This window comes from Scyliorhinus canicula, chromosome 2, assembly GCF_902713615.1.
Source record: "Scyliorhinus canicula chromosome 2, sScyCan1.1, whole genome shotgun sequence".
Classification (NCBI taxonomy): domain Eukaryota; kingdom Metazoa; phylum Chordata; class Chondrichthyes; order Carcharhiniformes; family Scyliorhinidae; genus Scyliorhinus; species Scyliorhinus canicula.
The window spans coordinates 47,334,416-47,354,832 of NC_052147.1; the positions used below are offsets into that span (position 1 = coordinate 47,334,416).

Sequence of the window (20,417 nt, forward strand, 5' to 3'; positions counted from 1 at the left end):
TAACTATTCCTGTTAGACAGTGAGAACTACCCAAAGACTGGGCAAAATGGTTCCCAATTAAGGGCAGTTGCCAAATGGAAGTTTGAACCTCCCAGGCAATTGCCATGCAATCCCTATTTATATCTATGGTGTACCCTTCAGGTACAACGCCCTGAAGAGCGGATGTTATGGGCCTAGGCACATAGCCTCCGAGGAAATCTATCTATATGTCATCCTATCTTCAACTAAAAATCCTACTTTATTTTTTTACAAATCTTTTTGTACACTTGGTACATTTACTTCAAGGATTACTTTGAATACCACTCCAAATTTTAAGTTGCCTTCGTTAGTGAGCCACAAACCTTAGTTTTTGACTGTATTCTCATTGTAATAGGATTTCCAAGCTGTGGTATTGACATGTTCCCATGAAATAAACAAGATATGCTCATATTTTTAAAATTTATTGCCTATCCCTAATTGCCCTTCAACTAAAGCTTGGTCAGCCATTTCAGAGGGCAGTTAAGAGTCCTATGTGGGCCAGACAAGATCAAGTAAACCTGATGGGTCTTTTTTTAAATGTTTTTAAAATAAATTTAGACTACACAATTAATTTATTTTTCCAATTAAGGGCACGGTAGCACAGTGGTTTGCACTGACTTCTCAGCGCCAGGGTCCCAGGTTCGATTCCCGGCTTGCGTCACTGTCTGTGCTGAGTCTGCATGTTCTCCCCGTGTCTGCGTGGGTTTCCTCCGGGTGCTCTAGTTTCCTCCCACAAGTCCCAAAAGACATGCTTGTTAGGTGAATTGGACATTCTGAATTCTCCCTCTGTTTTCCCGAACAGGCGCCGGAATGTGGCGACTCGGGGATTTTCACAGTAACATCATTGCAGTGTTAATGTAAGCCTACTTGTGACAATATAGATTTATTATTAAAAATTTAGTGTGGCCAATCCACCTATTCTGCACATTTTTAGTTTGTGGGGGTGAGACCCATGTAGACACAGGGAGAATGTGCAAACTCCAGACGGACGGTGACCCAGACCAGGATTGAACCAGGTCCTTGGAGCCGTGAGGCAGCAGTGCTAACTACTGCACCGCCATTGCCCCCCCCCCCCCCAACCTGATGGGTCTTTACGGGCACGATTCAATAAAATAAATTGTATGTCCGATTTCAGGCACGTTCAACAGGGTGTTTCCCGGTGCCTGCAATGCCAAGAAAGACCCCCGCTATTCAACGGCATTTTGCCGTTTTTTTGGCCCCTTGAGAGGAACACCCAGTCGATACCACCTTTTAATCATTTCCTGAACTGAGGAGCTCAGCTCGGCAGTGCAGTAAGACTGCTCGCAGTTCGTGGCGCCATTTTTAAAGGCGGCCCCGATCTATCGAACACCCACCACGGCCTCCAGACCTCCACCCACCCTATTGAACCCCCCTCACCCCACCCCTTATAGGAGGGCACCCACAGGCCCAATCCCCAGCAACCTGGTATCTGGGCACTGCCAACCTGGCTCCATGGCATTGCCAGAGTGCCTGGGTGGCAGTGCCAAGGTGCCAGTGGGAGCACCACAGTGCCACCCTTCCATGTTCCTGACCACCTAGGGGTCTCTAATGGCCTGAAAGACCCGAACCCCCCCCCCCCCCCACCGAACCCCAGATGCCGTTTGTGGATACCAGTACTAAATGGCGCCCTGGCGAGATCTCCCAGGCGTGGCCAGTAGGGTCCAGCGCACCAATATTTAAATGAGCCAATGGATATATTTTAAATATGCCTATTCAGATCTCACCCAGTAAGAACGAGATCCAGATCGCGACGTTCCGTTGAATTATGAAACGTCTCCAGCATCGTGAATCTCATGACATACACCAGGTTGGGCATGATGAGGCGGTTAAGACGCTCCCTACGTCAAATCATCAATGGACATCATTTGGATTCTTAATTCCAGCTTTTTGTTTAATTCAAATTCGCAATCTGCCCCGGTGGGAGTCAAACCCGGGTCCCCAGAGCCTTACCCTGGGTCTCTGGTTTACTAATCCAGTGACAATGTCACGACACAATCTCCTCCCCAAGATGAAGATAGTGGTCGTTATGGATGTAGGCTGGAGCACAGAATGAAAAAGTCACACATATATTAATTACCTACCCACCACAACAAGGTTCAACGACATAGTTAAAAATCTCAAATTTAAAAGTAATCATCTGAAATTATTGACTATGCAGTCTTTCACTCAATAAAATCGCTCTGCAGAATCAAGGTTTTTAAGTGAGTTAACATCTGCCGTTTTTGAACTTGCAGATAATAATTTCAACCTGGATGGGAAATGCTTTGGAGGAAGAGAAGAAAAAATTTGAGTCGCAAGAACCAGAATTAATGATGGGTTACTACCATTCTGATATGGCCATTCATATAAGTCAGGTGAATATCTCAATGTTCTGAGTATATTTCAGTATCTTGGAACAGCAGAGTGCCATTTAGTCCCTCTAGTCTGATCCATCATTAAATGGGATTATGGCTGATCGGCACCGTAATTCCATCTTGTGTTCATACCTTTGACAAAGAGTCGTCAGATTTGAAACGTTGGCTCCCTTCTCTCTCCACAGATGCTGTCAGACCTGCTGAGATTGTCCAGCATTTTCTGTTTTTGCTTCACGTTCCAGCATCCGCAGTGATTTGCTTTTGTCTTCAAATGACTTTACATCTCTTAGTGACAAAAAAAATCTCCATCTGAGATTCAAAATGAGCAACTGAGCTTTCTTTATTCAATCATGCAATGTGAGCTTGTTGTTTATCCCTAATTGTCCTTGCCCTTCAAAGTCCTACTTCAACCATTACAGTTTGTGTGGTATATGCACTAACCTAGTGCTGTTAGCAATGAACTTCCAGGAATTTGTCCCCACAACAGCGAAGGAATGTCCAAGTCAGGATGTTGTGTGGCTTGGAGGGACATTTGGAGCTGCTTCCATACTTCAGCAGCCCTCTTCTTCTAAGTGGTGGAGGCTGTTGGTTTGAAAGGTACTATCAAAGGAACCAAGGTTACTGCAACGCAATCCATTAATGGTGTACATTGTTACCACTGTGCGCCATTGGTGGAGGGAATGAATGTTGAAGATGGTAGATGGTGTGCTATCAAGTGGGCTGCATTTTCCCGGATTGTGTTGTGCTTCTTGAGTGTTTTTGGACTGCATTAGTCCAGGCAAGTGGAGAGTATTCCATCATGTTCCTGATTTATGCCTTGTAGATAATGGACAGTCTTTGGTGACGTTAGTGGTGCTCAATATCAAGGAGAGATGGTTAGATCCTCTTTTGTTGCAGATGATCACTACCCTGCATTTGTAGGGCATGAATGCTTTGTGTCAGTTATCACCCCGAGTTTGAATGTTGTTCCAGATCTTGCATGCAGGTACAGTTTCTGAGGAGTTGCGAATGGTACTGAACAGTGAACGTCATCAACAAACATTTCCACTTCAGACCGTATGGTGGATAGAAGGCAATTGATGAAGCAGCCGGAGATGGTAGTTTGTCCTCGTTCACTGCCCTCAGGAATGCCTGCAGTGATGTACTGGGGCAGAGATCTTCCTTTTTGCTAGGTATGACTCCAATCCATTGTGATACTTCCCTAGTTCCCAATGACTTCAGTTTTTGCTGGGCTCCTTGATGTCGCGCTGAGTCGCTGCCTTGATGTACAGAGCAATTGCTCATCTCGCCTGTGGAATTCAACTCTTTTATTGGACTAATGATGTTATGAGGTGCTGCATTGAGGGATCCTGGCATAGCCAAACCTTGATATTTGTACCAGCTTTTAGATGCACTGCAACAACTCATCAATGCTCCTTTGACAGCACCTCCCAAACTCATGGCCTCTGCCCCTAGAAGAACCAGGGCAGCAAATACATGGGAACACCACCTGCAAGTTTCCCTTCAAACCGCACAGCATCCTGACTCGGAACTATATTGTTTTTTCTCCACTGTCATTGGCTCAAAATCCTGGAGCTCCGTTCTAACAGCACTGTAGGTTTACCTACATGATATAGACTGCAGCAGTTCAAAAAGGCAACTTGTCACCTTCTGGGATGAAAGTACGGTTGAGCTGGTAACACTTGCGTCCCGTGAAAGAGTACGTCAAAACAGTTTTTTGAATACGGCTGCCAACCTATTCTCTATAACGTGTGGTGCCCAGAACTATGCACAGTATTCAAGTATGGTGCAGCACTCACTTGTAATAAATTACCAGTTTACAGGTTTTCTTGGTTGTCCTTGCTGTATTATGTTAACAACAGTTACATAATAAAATAATCTAGTTTTGTGGTATTCAGGAAGAGCTACCCATTTCATGAAAGAAAAGTATACCAGCATTTTGCTTGGCTGCAGCAACACTTTCACCTCTTTCATATTCTAGCCCCTAGCTATGAAGACTAATATTCCATTAGCCTTATTGATTCTGTTTTGTACATGACAATTAAATTTTGATAAAAGCAAATGATTGCGGATACTGGAATCTGAAACTAAAAGAGAAAATGCTGGAAAATCTCAGCGTGTCTGGCAGGATCCATAAGGGGAGAAAAGAGCTAGCGTTTCGAGTCCAGATGACCCTTTGTCAAAGCCCTATAGTTTGATGACCTGTTCATTGGGGCACATAGATATTTTTCGGCCTCCACTGTTCCTAGCTTTACCATTTAAAGTGATACTCCAATCCTTCTTCTTTGGTCCTAAAATGGATGATTTGCATACCTGCATTGAAATCTCTCTGCCTCAGATTTGGCCATTCATTTAATCTATCAATTTCTTTTTAATTTTGTACTCCTGTCTATACTATTTACTGTGCTACAAATATTTTTGTCATCAGCATTTTTAGATATTTGTCTCCCCATTGCGGTATTTTAAAATTAATTTACGGATGTGGGCATCGCTGGCTAGGCCAGCATTTCGTACCCATCTCTAATTTCCTTTTGAGAAGATGGTGGTGAGCTGCCTTCTTGAACCACTGCAGTCCATGTGGTCTAGGTACACCCAGAGTGCTGTTAGGGAGGGAGTTCCCAAAATCTGACCCAGCGACAGTGAAGGAACGGTGATATATTTCCAAGTCAGGATGGTGAGTGACTTGAAGGGGAACTTTTAAATGGTGGTGTTGCTATGTGTCTTCTGCCCTTATTCTTCTGTAGTGGCCGTGGGGTTTGGAAGGTGCTGCCTAAGGAGCCTTGGTGAATTCCTGCAGTGCATCTTGTAGATGGTGTACACTTCTGCTATTATGCGTCAGTGGTGGAGGGAGTGAATCTTTGTGCAAGGGGTTCCAATTAAGCAGGTCGTTTTGCCCTGGATAGTGTTAAACTGAGTGTTGGAGCTGCAGTCATCCAGGAAGTGGAGAGTATCTCCTCACACTCCTCACTTGTGTCTTGTAGATAGTATACAGGCTTTGGGAAGTCAGAAGATAAATTACTCACCACAGGATGCATAGCCTCTGACCTGGTCCTGTAGCAGTAGTATTTATATAGCTAGCCCAGTTCAGTTTCTGGTCAATGGTCACCCCCAGGATGTTGATAGTGTGTGATTCAGTGATGTAATGCTATTGAATGTCAAGGGGTAATGGTTAGATATTCTCTTTGGGAGATGGTCACTGCTTGGTACTTGTGTGGCACAAAGTTACTATATTAATAACTCAGATAATATGTAACAAGTTGATGTAACAGCACAGGCTTTTGTGGGACATCACTTATAACTTCTATCAATTTGGGTACATACTTGTTATCCCTATTTTCTGTCTGTTCCCACCTAACTAATTTCCTAACCAAGTCAATAATTTGCCTTAAATTATATGTGTATTAGTTTATGCTAATAATTTCTCATGTGGAATCTTTGTCTGCAAGTCCATTTGAACCAATAGTTCTTAAGCTTTAGGTTAAAGAGCCCTCAGCAAATAGATCAGTAACTGTGGACCACCAGTCATGTAGGTAAAGAGTATTTTAATGTTTTTAAGAAAATAGATCATGAAGGATCCATTGCACAGTAGGTGTGATCTATAGAACATTTAATAGTGGAAGGGCAATGAAGGAAGAAAAATTCAGACAACTTCGGGGAAGTGAGTAAAAAACATAGAATAATAATTATGGGAGATTTCAACTACCATGATATTAATTGTCAGAAATTAGGCAAAGACAAAAAGGGACTGCAGCTCATACAATGTGTATAGGACTCTCAGAATCCTCAAAATCCCTACAGTGCAGACAGAGGCCATTCGGAAAGAGCACCCCACCCAGGCCCACTTCCCTGCCCCATTCCCATAACCCCACCTAACCTTTGAAAACTAAGGGGCAATTTAAATGTGGCCAATCCACCTAATCTGCATATCTTTGGACTGTGTGAAGAAACCGGAACACCCGGAGGAAACCCACGCAGGCGCGGGGAGAATGTGCAAAATCCACACAGTCATTAAAACTAATATAAAAGCTGCAGTTAGGTTCTGTAGGTTTCCTCAACAGAGAAAAAAATATTATCTTATAAGTTGAAATACTTTACATTGATAAATTCCTATACTGGTAAATGAAATAACTTTTTAAAATACATTTTGAAATATGGTAATGTGCTACATACAATACCTTTGGCTTGCTGCCAGTTCTGCTTCCTGAACCTTCCACTTGCCACACATCCTGCCCTCTGACCCTCGTGTTCCCCACCTCTTCCTGCTCGCTGGTTTCCCTCTTTTGAATCTTCACTGGGATCTTCAATTGTCGAAGCCTGCCTCTCACCGCTCATCTCTGGAGTCTATGGTCACAGTGAAGATCAGCAGAGGGGAGAAGCAAAATGAGGGCTTTTTTCAAAATAAAACTATTGATTGCAACATCCCCAATCCACATTGTTGGGACCAATACTTTCACAACCCCGGAGCTCCGGTTTCAGATAGGATCTGGAACTTGAATGGGAATGCAGATTCAAGAGAGGGTGTTGCTAATTTGCAAAGTGTGCTTTACACTTAATTTGCTCTAGAGTCGCCAGGTATCTTTATGATACCACCATGAGGTTCAAGTTCAAGTGCTGATCAATAACTCAATACACCAGTTAGTAAGTTTCAAATCAAAACACATTTATTAAATACACAGTCAATCGCTACTCATGCATAAAATACTACTCACTAGACTATCTCTAACACTAAAAGGCCAATACTTAGCTTTGGAAACTGGCCCACCAGGTCAGGGGAACAAATGGCCTTTCGTTCGATTCTGAGTCTGCAGGCTTCCAGCTGGTATGGACTAATGGTTGGGAGCGCCTATCTTGTAGCGTGCGTTGACTGGACACTTACTTGGTTGGTGCAGCTGCTGGGCAAGTCTCTCCGAGTTGAGAGTCACGGTCAAGAGTTCTTTGAGAGCTGCCAAGAAGACCGAACTGAACTTGGGGACTCTATTTTATAGTCCCCAGGGACTTCACGCCCTTTTGGGCGGACCCCGTATCTGGTTCCAATTGATTGGACTAACTTCCAATCGCTTCTATCAATTTCTCCAATACTGGAGCTGTTCCCTGATCGCTGGGCGGTCCCTAAGTGTCCGTTGGCCTTCCTTTGTCTTGGCTCCTGCTGGCGCCGAGGAGTCTGGTTTGGTCTTGATTACTCTTAATGTTTCCAATTGTTCCCGAGGATCGCTCATTACTATGCAGATGGTTTTTGGTTTTGGTTCTGTCTGGGTCTTTGCAAGTCTTAATACACAGGAAACCTTGCACCTGCTTGTTTCCCTGTCCTTGGCCATTTTTCCCTGCATTTTTAGCGGATCTCTATTTTGGAGTGGGGAAGTGGCCAACCCAGGTGGCTACAAGGGAAGCAGTGAGTGGGAGAGTTGGGAAATGGGAGGCCCAGCAGGAGCAAGGATTGATGCCCGGGTGAGTCAGGGAATGGGAGAGGCTGCAAGTTGAAGGGTCAGCAGAAATAAGGCAGGTTAGAGAGCAGAAGAGGCCATGCGAAAATGGCACTAATTGGATCATGTGGCCCTATAAAATAACTTTTAAAACAATGCTGAATAAGAATATAGGCAGTTATAGTGAAACAGGATAATGTTAAATGGGGCTTACTTTATACACAGGGACAGATTTGCTATTGAATCTAGTATTGAGGGGGAATGGACCACAGCAGAAAAGAGAAGTAATAGTCGGGGACCATTTAGGCTCTAAGGATCGTAATATAATTTGCTTTAAGGTGATGACATGAGCATGATGAAACTCTGTTAATAGACGTGAGAAAATCTGATGTTGAGGAGCTGAGAATACAGTTTTGTAAATATAAATGGAGAATGGCAACATAGAACAACAATGGAAAACACTTAAAGTAGAGTGCAAAAAATTATATTCTGCTAAAAAGAAAGAACTAACTAAATTATTGTGGGACTCCTATGGCTGAAAAAAGACATGAGAAAGTTGAGTGCCAGGAAAGATGTGGAGATGCAGCCGTTGGACTGGGGTGAGCACAGTAAGAAGTCTTACAACACCAGGTTAAAGTCCAACAGGTTTGTTTCAAACACTAGCTTTCGGAGCACTGCTCCTTCCTCAGGTGAGGAGCAGTGCTCCGAAAGCTAGTGTTTGAAACAAACCTGTTGGACTTTAACCTGGTGTTGTAAGACTTCTTACTGTTAGGAAAGAGGCATACATTAAATACAAAGGCAAAAGAGGAGCACGTGAAAGGAAAGAATACAAAGAGATTAGGAAAGAAAAAACAATTGGGAAGGCACGAAAAAACTATTAAATTATCAACAAAAAAACAAATCTGCTATATTTTACAGGCAGATCAATAAAAATGGAAAGCTGTGACAGAAATAGGGCCATCTAGAAATGACAGAAATATTAAATGATCCTTTCACTTCAGTATTGGCCATGGGGAGAGAACAGGTAGACATGACATTGAATTAATGAGATGCGCAATAAGATAAGTACTTTTAAATTTTTTTAAAAAGAGGATGCATTGAATAGCCTAAACAAGCTTAAAGAGGATAAAACTCCTGACTCCAGATCCACATATTTTAAAAGAATCTAAGGAAAAGATAGCAGAGGTATTGCGACAGACATTTAATAACTTAAGCAACCGTGGAGTGCCAAGGTGACTTAAAGAACAGCTAAATAACTCCTACTTTTGAGACGGAGAATAGAACATGTCCAGAGAATTATAGGCCAGTCAATGTAACATTGGCTGGAGAATTAATGGAATTTCTACTAACAGTGAGAATTGATTAGGTGTCTCAGAAGGCTCGAGACTGTGTGGGGTCCGGGGAAAGGTAGCCGAATGAAAGTTTAGTTGGCTTCAAGATAGAAAGCATAAGATAGTTATTCAGAAGGCCAGAAGGTGGGATGCAGTGTTCCACAAGGATCAGTGCTGGGACCATTGCTGTTCACAATTTACATTAACAATTTGGACTTTCACATCAAATTCTCCCAAAAGAGAACAAAATCCCCTATCGAGCGCGTATAGCCACGTGTTTCCTGGAGCTCGCAGTGCCGAGAAACACATGGCTGTTCAACGCAACTCGCATTGAATAAGGATCCTGAATGGGGAATACGCAGCTGTGGCCACACATAGCCCCGTTATGTACAGTGGGGAGTTCTGGCGAGCGGAGCTCCCTACTGTACAAAACAAGGCTAAATGATGTCCTGATTTCTTGCTACACTGGGGAGTTCCATTAGGACGCCATTATTAAACATGCAGATTTGCCAAAAAGTGATCCGGCCCGTTGTGAGCGGGATTCACGTCGCAACATTGGATCTCGCGAGGCATGGCAAGCCGGGTAGATCCCGGGAGTGGATTCTCCCGGCTTTCATTGGTCATGCTGCGCTGCAGAGGGCTGCTTTTCCGGCACAGCGTGGCCTTTGGAGAGCGTCCACTATTTCTAAAGTTGCAGATGACGTCACATTAATGGGGATAGTCAATACTAAGGAGGACTGCAACAAATTACAGGAGGACATTAATAAACATACAGAAGAGGCAACTGATTGGCAAATGCAATTCAACTTCATTAAGTGTGAGGCAGATTGAATAAGGGATCATGTTGGGGATTGTGTCAGGCCACCTAATGTTACAAATAGATCTTTGATAACAAATATGGAATTCTTCTAGTTTTTTTTATATGATGCTGGCAGGTTGTCCAAGTCTTGCACAAATACCGAGGTTAAATAATAACCACTGCCTAATAGTTTTGTCATCGGAGAGGATCCTCCCCAGACAAATCGATTTTGAACTGCATGGAGGAGTGTGTTGCTGCTATAGGGTTTAGGAGGTAGAGGTGGTGTGTGAAGTATTGGATGGTGTAGGCTTGCGAGGTGAACATATACCACCAATACTGAGGAAGGTTCAACTTTATTTTATTAACTAACTATTAACTAATCGACATACGAGAACTGCGGGTTTAAACGATGCTAGTTTAAACTAGAGACCTAAGCCTTATCCGAACCAGTTGAATCTGTGCTGGGCTGGATGAGTTCTTGTTACACTCAGAGGCAGCACCCAGAATGAGCGGGAACCGTGGTGCCCTCTCCCTTTTATAGTGTGTGTATTCTAACTGGTGATTGGCTGCGGTGTTTGTGCATGTTGATTGGTCCCTGTGTGTGTGTGTCTGCACCATGACATACTGGTGTGTATTATGACAGTGTGGTCAACTTGATACAAAATCTTTGTCTTGTTGTTACTTATTGTCAGGCCAAAGTGCTCTGAGACGAGAGCAAAGTGATCAACAAGCAACCAAATGCCCCCAATGGAAGCATTGGCAGTAATTAACACAGCTTAACAGGTTCTACTTCATGTTCCACCAATGGACAACAGAGCACCCAAAAACCCAGACTGGATTTGTCTTGCAGATTTCTCTCTCTTAATTCTTGGACTCTGGCCTTTTAAACTTTTTCAGTCTCTTCAGACTTCTATACCATGTTAAGAGTTCATTATACTTCCCGGAACCTAGGTAGAGGTATTTCTTGCTGGATTCGTTTTCTCACCACTGCAAAGAACATGGCTTTTAATCTCCTTCCTTACTCCCTAAACTGTTAATTAGTTCCTTCTTCTACAAACCATTTGAGCCAATTGACCAGGTACCAGGGCATGTAACAGGACTTTTAGTGAGTCCTGAGCACCTGCTGTCAGCTCCTAATCTATTACATTCTGAAGAAGGTCTCAAGCATCCAGAACACTTTACCAATTTATGCCAGCTCTAACCAACTTGGTGTGGCTTAATGTAGTTAAAGGAAAGTATACAAGGCATGGTTACAAAAATGCACTTCAATTCTACATCATAGTGTTTAAACCTATACAGACATGTGAAGCTATGATATTTGAATACATGAGGCGGGATTCGTCATTGCCCGACGCCGATATAGTCATCGGGCGGAGAATCGACTCCGACGTCGGTTTGACACCGGTTAGCTATACTCCACCCCCTCAGAAATGGCATAATCATGTTGCGCGCCATAGCAATGACATTGGCGTGTCATTGGCAACCCTCCTACAATGCTCTGCCCCCAATAGGCCAAGTTCCCAATGGCCAGGGACATGTATGGTCTCAGTGGTCGGGAACCCGGTGTGGCAGCTGCAGACGGTGCCCAGCACCGCCATACTCGGCCGGGATTTGTGCTGCTGGCTGGGGGGGGGGGGGGGGTTCTGCAGCGGCTTTTGGCGGGGGAGCCAGGTGTTTCACCCGGCGCCGCTGCTAGCTCTCACTGGTCCCGGAATCAGTGAGAGGTTGCCGCTGATTTTTTGGGGGCATAGGATTCCTGTGAATTCTCCATTTGAGCCGGCACTTAACCGCTGAAATGGAGAATCCAGCCCATGGTTTAACTCTATTACAAATTGTAACTCTGAAAATGTGGGCTGTATGCATTGAAAAAAATGAATCATGCGTCTCTGCTTGATGTTGCACCTCATCATCTTTGTATTCCACCAATTATTCTGCATTTCACTTCAGGCATGCTGGAGCTTGTGTTTAGCAATTTTACAGGCGTGATGGTTGTCGATTGAAGGGCTGCTACAAGGCTTGCATGTGCAAATAGTTTCTATTTGAGAAGATGAGAAATGTTGTCATCATTCTCATCAAATCAGTCTTGCAGTTATGCTTGCAGTATCTCAGGTCTTGAACCTTGAAGATCTATCCATCAAGCTGCCTCTATTTCTCTGCCATGTCACGTGGGAAAATAATGCTACACCTGTATTGAACCTTGGTTAGACCACTTGAAGTCCCGGGCACCTGAATAAATAGGATATAGTGGCATTGGGGAAGGTGCAGAGAAGATTTACAAGAACGATGCTAGTATTGAAAATGGGTTTACATAGCAAGATAGGATTGACGGGCTGGGTCACTTTTCTCTTGAAAAAATAAGGCTGAGGGACGACCTAATGGAGGCGTTTAAATTACAAAAAGTTTTGACGTAGTGGATATGGGGAGAATGTTTCCTCTTGCAAGGATGAGGCTAATTAGAGGCTGTCCATATACAATAATCACTAAGAAATCAAATAGGGAGTTCAGAAGAAACGTATCTTACACAAATGAGTTATGCGAGTGTAGAACCTCGGCTGGTTGAAGAGAAGATTTATTTAAGGGTAAGCATTTGAGGTAAGGGACTAGATGTGAAAAGATGATGTATTCAAGTGGAGCATGAATATGTGCATGGACTGGTTGCATCAAATGGCCTGTTTCTGTATCATATATCCTATGTAATGTAATCCAATGTAAATGACACTGGTAAATCATTCTTCATACATACAAACATATGAATTAGGAGCAGGAGTAGATCACTCGGCCCTACAAGCCTGATCCGCCATTTAATACGATCGTGGCTGATCTGATTGTAACCTCAACTTCACAATCCCTACCTACGCCTTAAGTGGGCGACCCCTTGTTTTTAAACAGTGACCTCTAGTTCTAGATTCTCCCACAAGAGTAAATGAGAGGTGGAGCAAAAGATAAGTTCAGAGATGGGTTAGAGCAGCGCTTTCAAACTTTTTTTTTCCCGGGACCCACTTTTATCAACTTGCCGACCTTTGCGACAAACTCCACGTTTGCTTACCTTTGAATGCAAAAGGGAGCCTGCCTAGTCCTCACTATCTCACTTCAGTCAGGTGCAAAGGAGAAAAGGACAATGTGCATATCGGGTGCAGACTTCAGACCGTTCCTCTGTGCCGTCTTCATCTTTACGAAAACTAAAAATCCAACCTTGCACATGTAGATTCTCATGAAGGACAAAACCATACCTCAAGAAATCATCTTTCTACTGCTTTGTTCCCCAGTTATGTCTCTTCTGTATAGGCTGTTAACCAGAGGCTTTGGAGCTGTGTACAGAATGAACACCAGCACTGCTCTGTCCTGCCCTGGACTCCCCTGTGCAGCTCTGACGAACAGATTCTGTTGTGAGATCCTGTCCAATAGGTAAACTGCCTATTTGAGTCTCTGTTTCTTACTTTTAAGAAAACTATTCATCTTCACAGTTCTTGCTAGCAGCTAGAAAATGGAAGCAACACTGTTCCTTGAATTGGCGCCAAAAGCACATACCTGGAAGGCACGTAACAGCAAGTGTACTTGGAGAGCGCATGATCTGGTCTCCGCTGCCACTTCTTTCTGGAAAGCTTCACAGCGTAATTTATTGTCATTTAAAAGGCAGCACCGGCCCCCATTCACTCTCTTTGTTTTGTTTGCAATAAGTATTTTATTTTGGACAAGTAGGCACCAAAGATCACAACATAATCAATATTGAAGAGTATTATTTCAGCTGGCATCGCAAGCTTTAAAAGTCCATTATTTTTCCAGAATGCATTTTCATTATAATTCACGTCAAAATGCAAAGATGGTAAACTTCTTCAAGCTAGCAATTTTGAGTCGTGACACAGAAGTTTAATGATCGAGAAGGCACAACACTGAAGCCTGCATTCTCCATAACATTATGCTCTCCTGCACGAATACCAAAATAAGATGTACATTTTTCAGAGTTCATGTCATTTTCCACCAATACTCTGTTTATAAGAGGGAGTCCTTCTCAGTAGAGACAGGGACTCATTTTCAAAATGCGACCTCGGATACTAATATAAAATGTAAAAAGCCATGGACACAAATCCTGAGAATAATCAACTTCGACTGTCATTTCCGAACAGGGTTTTACCAAATGCAGCCCCCCACCCAGCACCCCCCAAGAAATAAAACCTGGTGCCCAGTAACCCCCCCCCCCCCCAAACCAAACCACAAACCAGGGGTTGGTTCTCACCCAGAATAGGGGGGCGGGGGGGGGGGGGGGGGTGCTGTGAGGTGGGGAGGCACTCAGTAACCAGGGCCTGTCACAGCAGATGAACCCTCGGGCCCGCACAAGCCTCATTTCCCCAGATAAATCACCAAGAGGAGCCGTGAGGTTGGGGGGGGGGGGGGGCACATTGAATCTGGAGGGGGGGGGTCCACCGGGAATCGGAATAAAATACTCACAGAGGGGATATCTTCCTCCTGACCATGGGGATGGAGCTGCCTCACCACCCCTCAAGCACTCACCCCGAGTGCCCAGCACACAACCTCCCGCGCACCAGCTGACACTCGGACGTCTCTACACAAACCGGGAGTGCGCACCAAGCCGCGGAATTTTTAAGTTTCTCTCCACCCCGCTGACCACCCCCCATTGCTGGCTCACCCTCTTCACCAGAACCGCAGACCTCTTCAAGCTTAGCCACCATTCTCAAAGTAAAAGATGGGTGCTCTTCCCGCGATCGGGATCGCCACCGGAACAGCGCGCCCAATCGTTCCGACCCTGACTTTGAAAATCCCTGGGGCAGATTTAATTACAAAGATGTCATGGAACAAATGGCAAAGAGAATGGGAATGGTAGTCGTAAAGGAACAAAGCATTGGTCCAGAGTAGAAATTAATAGCAGAATAAAAGTCTGTGTTGTCTGAAAGCTAAACATGAGAACAAGGTACAGACTGGCACCAGCGGAAAAATACAAACTGGAGGAAAGAATTTGTGGTTTGAAGTTGTTGAACAGGAAATGTCACTAGACTAATAATCCGAAAGCTCGGGGGGGGGGGGGGGGGGGGGAGATATATATTCAAATACCAACATGGCATCTGGTGAAATTTAAATTCAATTCCTAAAATTTGGAATTGACAGTTAGTCCCAGTAATGGTGACCGTGAAACTATCATTGATTGTTGTAAAAACCCATCTGGTTCACTTTCGTGCACTGTAGGGAACAATCATAGATTTACAATGAAGAAAGAGGCCATTTGGCCCATCGAATCTGCACCGGCCCTTGGAAAGAGCACCCGACTTAAACCCATGCCTCCACCCTAGCCCTGTAACCCCACCTAACGTTTTGGGCACTAAGGGACAATTTAATATGGCCAATCCACCTAACCCGCACATCTTTGGACAGTGGGAGGAAACCGGAGCACCCGGAGGAAACTCACGCAGACACGGGGAGAAAGTGCAGACTCCACACAGAGAGTCACCTGAGGCTGAAATTGAACCTGGGACCCTAGAGCTGTGAGGTAGCAGTGCTAACCACTGTGCCACTGAAGCAGTTAAATTTGATGTTGATGATCTTCAATTTGGCTGGCTGCCAAATCTCCATGTCCCCCTCCACTTTGCTCTTCTGCTTACGAAATCTACACCTCCTTTGGATCCATTATTTTGTTTCTTTATGTATCAGATTGTGGTGTCTGTCTCTTTGTGACAGCACAGCAGAGGAGGATCACCTGACCTGGAGGACCAATGGGAACCAAGAGTCAGCGATCACCCAGAGGGTGGAGTTCTCCCTTGGGCAGAATACATCGGGGAGCCATGTCATAAGTATGTGAAGGCTGGAGCAGCAGCCAGTAGACCAGGGCAGCAAGGCCAGCTGCCTCTGTACCAGTATTCCTTATCCTCCACCACATCACTGCAAGGTCACGGCACTTTACTTGTCCCATTGCCAGCCCCTTTTACCCTGCACCATCATCACTTGTGTTATTTAATCTCTCCGTCACTTGTTCTTTCTCTCCCTATCTCACTTTTCCATTGGATCAAACTTAATGTATTTTAATCTTTAACATGTTCCAGCTCTGATAACAGGTTGATGACTCTCCACAGATGAAGTTTGATCTGAATGTTTTCTCGCATTCTCTGTATTATTCTCCATTTAAATGTACCCACCCTATTTTAAACATCTTTCTCTTTTCTCTCACATGTTAGTGATGTGTGGGAAGCAGAGGCAATATTAAAACACTTCCTGTGTAAATGTATTAATTTTTGGTTAAAGTGACTAAAATGTACAGCACCATAGTGCCATCTAGGGGTAGAATAAAATGTGCAACAGGAGATCTTTGACTTTAACAACACCAACAACTTGTATAACGTCTTTAACGTGATCAAGTGTGCCATGGTGTCTCGCATGAACATTCTAAAACTAATTGTGATACCGAGCCACATAAGGAGGTGTGAAATCGGATGACTAGCAGCCTGTTCCGTAGTGTCTTAAAAGAGGGAAACAAGGTAGCGAGGCAGAGAGATACAGGGAGGGAGCTCCATTGTTTGGGCCCTAGGCAACTGAAAGCGCAGCCTCCATTGGTAGAGTAATTATAATTGGGAATGCTCAAAACTCAGAATCAGCAGAGCACAAATATTTTTGGGATGTTTGGGCTGGAGTAAATTATAAAGATAGCGATCGTGGAAGTAGCGAAGGGTGAGGATTTAAGAAGCAGGATGAGAATTCTAAAATCAAGATATTGCTTGACTGGGAGCTAATGTAGGTCAGCGAGCACCAGGGTGATGAGGCAATGGGTCTTGCTATGAGTTAAGACATGGGCAGCAGGGCAGCAGAGCTTTGGATGACCTCCGCTTCACCAAGGGTAGATACTGAACAAAACTGGCCATGTAAATAATGTGGCTGCAAGAGCAGGTCAGAGGCTAGGAATTCTGCAGTGAATAACTCGCCTCCTAACTCCTCAAAGACTTTCCACCACCTTCAAGGCATGAGACAGGAGTGTGATTGAATACTCTCCACTTGCCTGGATGAGTGCAGATGCAACAACACTCAAGATGCTCGACACCATCCAGGACAAAGCAGCCCGCTTGATTGCTCCCCCTTCCACAAACATTCACTCTCTTCCCCATCCATACACAATAGCAGTAGTGTGTACCATCCACATGATACACTGCAGGAGCTCAACAAGGCTTCTTGGACAACACCTTCCAAACCCTCGACCACTACCACCAGAAGGACAAGGGTAGCAGATCCATGGGAACACAACCACCTGAAGGTTCCCCTCCCAAGTCACTCAACCATCCTGACTTGGAAATATATCGCCGTTCCTTCACTGTCGCTGAGTCAAAATCCTGGAACCCCATCCCTAATAACACAGTGGGTGTGCCTACACCACATGGACTGCAGCGGTTCAAAAGGCAGCTCACCACCACCGTCTCAAGGGCAATTGGGGATGGGCAACAAATGTGGCCTATCCATCGAAGCCCACATCACGTAAAAATGAATTATAAAAGAAGAATGTGGGAGGCCAGCTAGGAGTGAATTAGTATGGTTATAATGAAGGCATGGATAAGGGCTTCAGCAACAGATGAGCTGAGATGGGCGAAGTCACAGTAGCACGGGTAGGGCAGCAAGGTAGCACAGTGGGGAGTACTGTTACTTCATAGCTCCAGGGTCCCAGGTTCGATTCCCGGCTTGGGTCACTGTCTGTGTGGAGTCTGCACATTCGCCCCGTGTCTGCGTGGGTTTCCACCGGGTGCTCCGGTTTCCTTCTGCAGGTCCCGAAAGATGTGCTGTTGGGTTAATTGGACTTCTCCCTCTGTGTACCCGAACAGGCGCCGGAATGTGGCGACTAGGGACTTTCCACAGTAACTTCATTGCAGTGTTAATGTAAGCCTACAGTGACAATAAAGATTATCAGTATAAGATGAAACCTCATGGAACCTACAGTTCCAACGAGAGCTTTTTGCTGTTTTTTGTTTTCCATTACTTTACGGCACAAATTATCTCTGTCACATGAGACTTAATTCTTGACCTTGTACAGATGGAATTCAATATAGAAAATTATTTCCATACAATTTAGTGTCCGCATCATGAGAGTGGATCTGGTCTCTTGTAGAGTAGCCAAAGTTTAAGTTTGATGATCCATAGAATCAATGAATACTTGTTGTTTGTAGTTTTAGTGAGCTCTATTAAGATATTGTGTAATAACGTGTAATTTAATTCCTTTGTGATTTTTACTTTGCAGATGATTCATGAATATCTGAATAAATCGGGCGACATCAGTAATAAACTGAAGGACAAAGCTTTGCATATCTGCTTGGATGAATTAACAAATTTACTACACTGGTAATTTTATTTTTTTTAAATAATTTTTATTGAAAAATGTTGAATTTATACAACAACAACGAACCATAATAAAATACCAAAAATAACAATAATATTAGCAATCATAAACATTCTCCCCACCTCCATGAACACAGCATTTTAACAACGCAAATTAACACAATATTAAGTTAAATAATAGAAACTACAATAAGGAACTACACCCCCCCCCCCCCCCCCCCAACCCCCTCCCCGGGTTGCTGCTGCTATTGACCAAGGTGGTAACTATCTTTGAGCCAGGAAGTCCAGAAAAGGCTGCCATCGTTTATAGAACCCTTGTATTGATCCTCTCAGGGCAAATTTGACCCTTTCCAATTTTATAAATCCCGCCATGTCATTGATCCAGGTCTCCACACTTGGGGGGCCTCGCATCCTTCCACTGTAGCAAGATCCTTCGTCGGGCTACTAGGGACGCAAAGGCCAGGACACCGGCCTCTTTCGCCTCCTGCACGCCCAGCTCTACCGCAGCTCCAAAAATCGCGAGTCCCCACCCTGGTTTGACCCTGGATCCAACCACCCTCGACACCGTCCCCGCCACCCCCTTCCAGAATTCTTCCAGTGCTGGGCATGCCCAGAACATATGGGCGTGGTTCGCTGGACTCCCCGAACATCTGGTGCACCTATCCTCACCCCCAAAGAACCTACTCATCCTAGTCCCGGACATGTGGGCCCGGTGCAGCACCTTAAATTGGATGAGACTAAGCCTCGCACATGAGGAGGAAGAGTTGACTCTCTCCAAGGCATCCGCCCAAGTTCCGTCCTCTATCTGCTCCCCGAGTTCCTCCTCCCATTTAGCCTTCAGCTCCTCCACTGACAACTCCTCCACCTCCTGCATTACCTTATAGATGTCAGACACCTTCCCCTCTCCGACCCACACCCCCGAAAGCACTCTGTCCATCGTCCCCCTCGAGGGCAGCAAAGGGAATCCCTCTAGCTGACGCCTAGCAAACGCCTTTACCTGCAAGTATCTGAACATGTTCCCTTGGGGAAGCCCAAATTTATCTTCCAGTTCCCCCAGGCCCGCAAACCTCCTGCCAATAAACAGGTCCCTCAATTTACTGATGCCCACCCTTTGCCACCCCCTAAATCCCCCATCCCTGTTTCCTGGAATGAACCGATGATTGCCACCCAATGGAGCCTCCATCGAGCCCCCTGTTTCCCCCCTATGCCGTCTCCACTGTCCCCATATTCTTAGGGTCGCCGCCACCACCGGGCTCGTGGTAAACCTCTTGGGGGGGGGGGGGGGGAAGCGGAAACGGTGCCGTTACCATGGCACCCAGGCTCGTACCTCTACATGACGCCATCTCCATTCTTTTCCACGCCGCCCCTCCCCCCTCCATCACCCATTTACGCACCATTGACACATTGGCCGCCCAATAGTACCCCAGAAGGTTGGGCAGCGCCAGCCCGCCTCTATCCCTCCCTCGCTCCAGGAACACCCTCTTCACTCTCGGAGTCCCATGTGCCCACACAAAGCTCAAAATACTGCTAGTCACTCTCCTAAAGAAGGCCCTGGGGATAAAGATGGGCAGGCACTGAAAGAGGAACAAGAACCTCGGAAGCACCGTCATTTTGGCGGACTGCACCCTCCCCGCCAACAACAATGGCAGCATGTCCCACCTCTTGAACTCTTCCTACACTGGTAATTTAAGTCCATTGTAGCCCACTTTACAGTCAGCAGTTTACAGCCTCAATGGTACCTGGAGATTTTGTGCCACTATAACTACAATAACATTTTTGCTAAGGTGTTTGGGCAAAACATAATGATTAGCATATGCTGCTACTAAACCGATATGAAAGTTTTATCAGGGACTTTGCAGCTGTTCCTAAAGGATATAAAGGAGACGGAGGATGTACTCCTGCACAGGAAAAGAAGCACGGTGACAGTCCTGTAATTCTATTGTGGACTCATGTGGCCACCCTGCTCGGAACACAGGAAATTGTGAATGCTTTTTAAATTCCTGATTGCATGATTTCAATTTTATTACACTTTTTATGTTACTCCCCTTTATGTGGAGAATGCCTTAACTAAGTTAAGTAACGGAATCACATTTGAGCGCGGTGACATATGTGTGTAGTGAGGGTCTGCCATTCACTGTGCAAAGGATGGCAGACA

The 20,417-nt window shown here is 44.9% G+C and overlaps 1 protein-coding gene across 2 annotated transcripts in view; it reads left to right on the top strand.

The window, feature by feature from the left end:
- Positions 1–20,417, top strand: part of LOC119953290 (exocyst complex component 3-like) — a 60,821-nt gene that overhangs the window by 15,044 nt on the left and 25,360 nt on the right. The window contains exons 5-6 of one of the 2 annotated variants that reach the window (XM_038777392.1): positions 2,274–2,393; positions 18,165–18,265. In XM_038777392.1, the coding sequence (XP_038633320.1) occupies positions 2,274–2,393; positions 18,165–18,265 (221 nt within the window). The remainder of the gene's footprint in view (positions 1–2,273; positions 2,394–18,164; positions 18,266–20,417) is intronic. The other variant, XM_038777402.1, reaches the window with a different exon arrangement.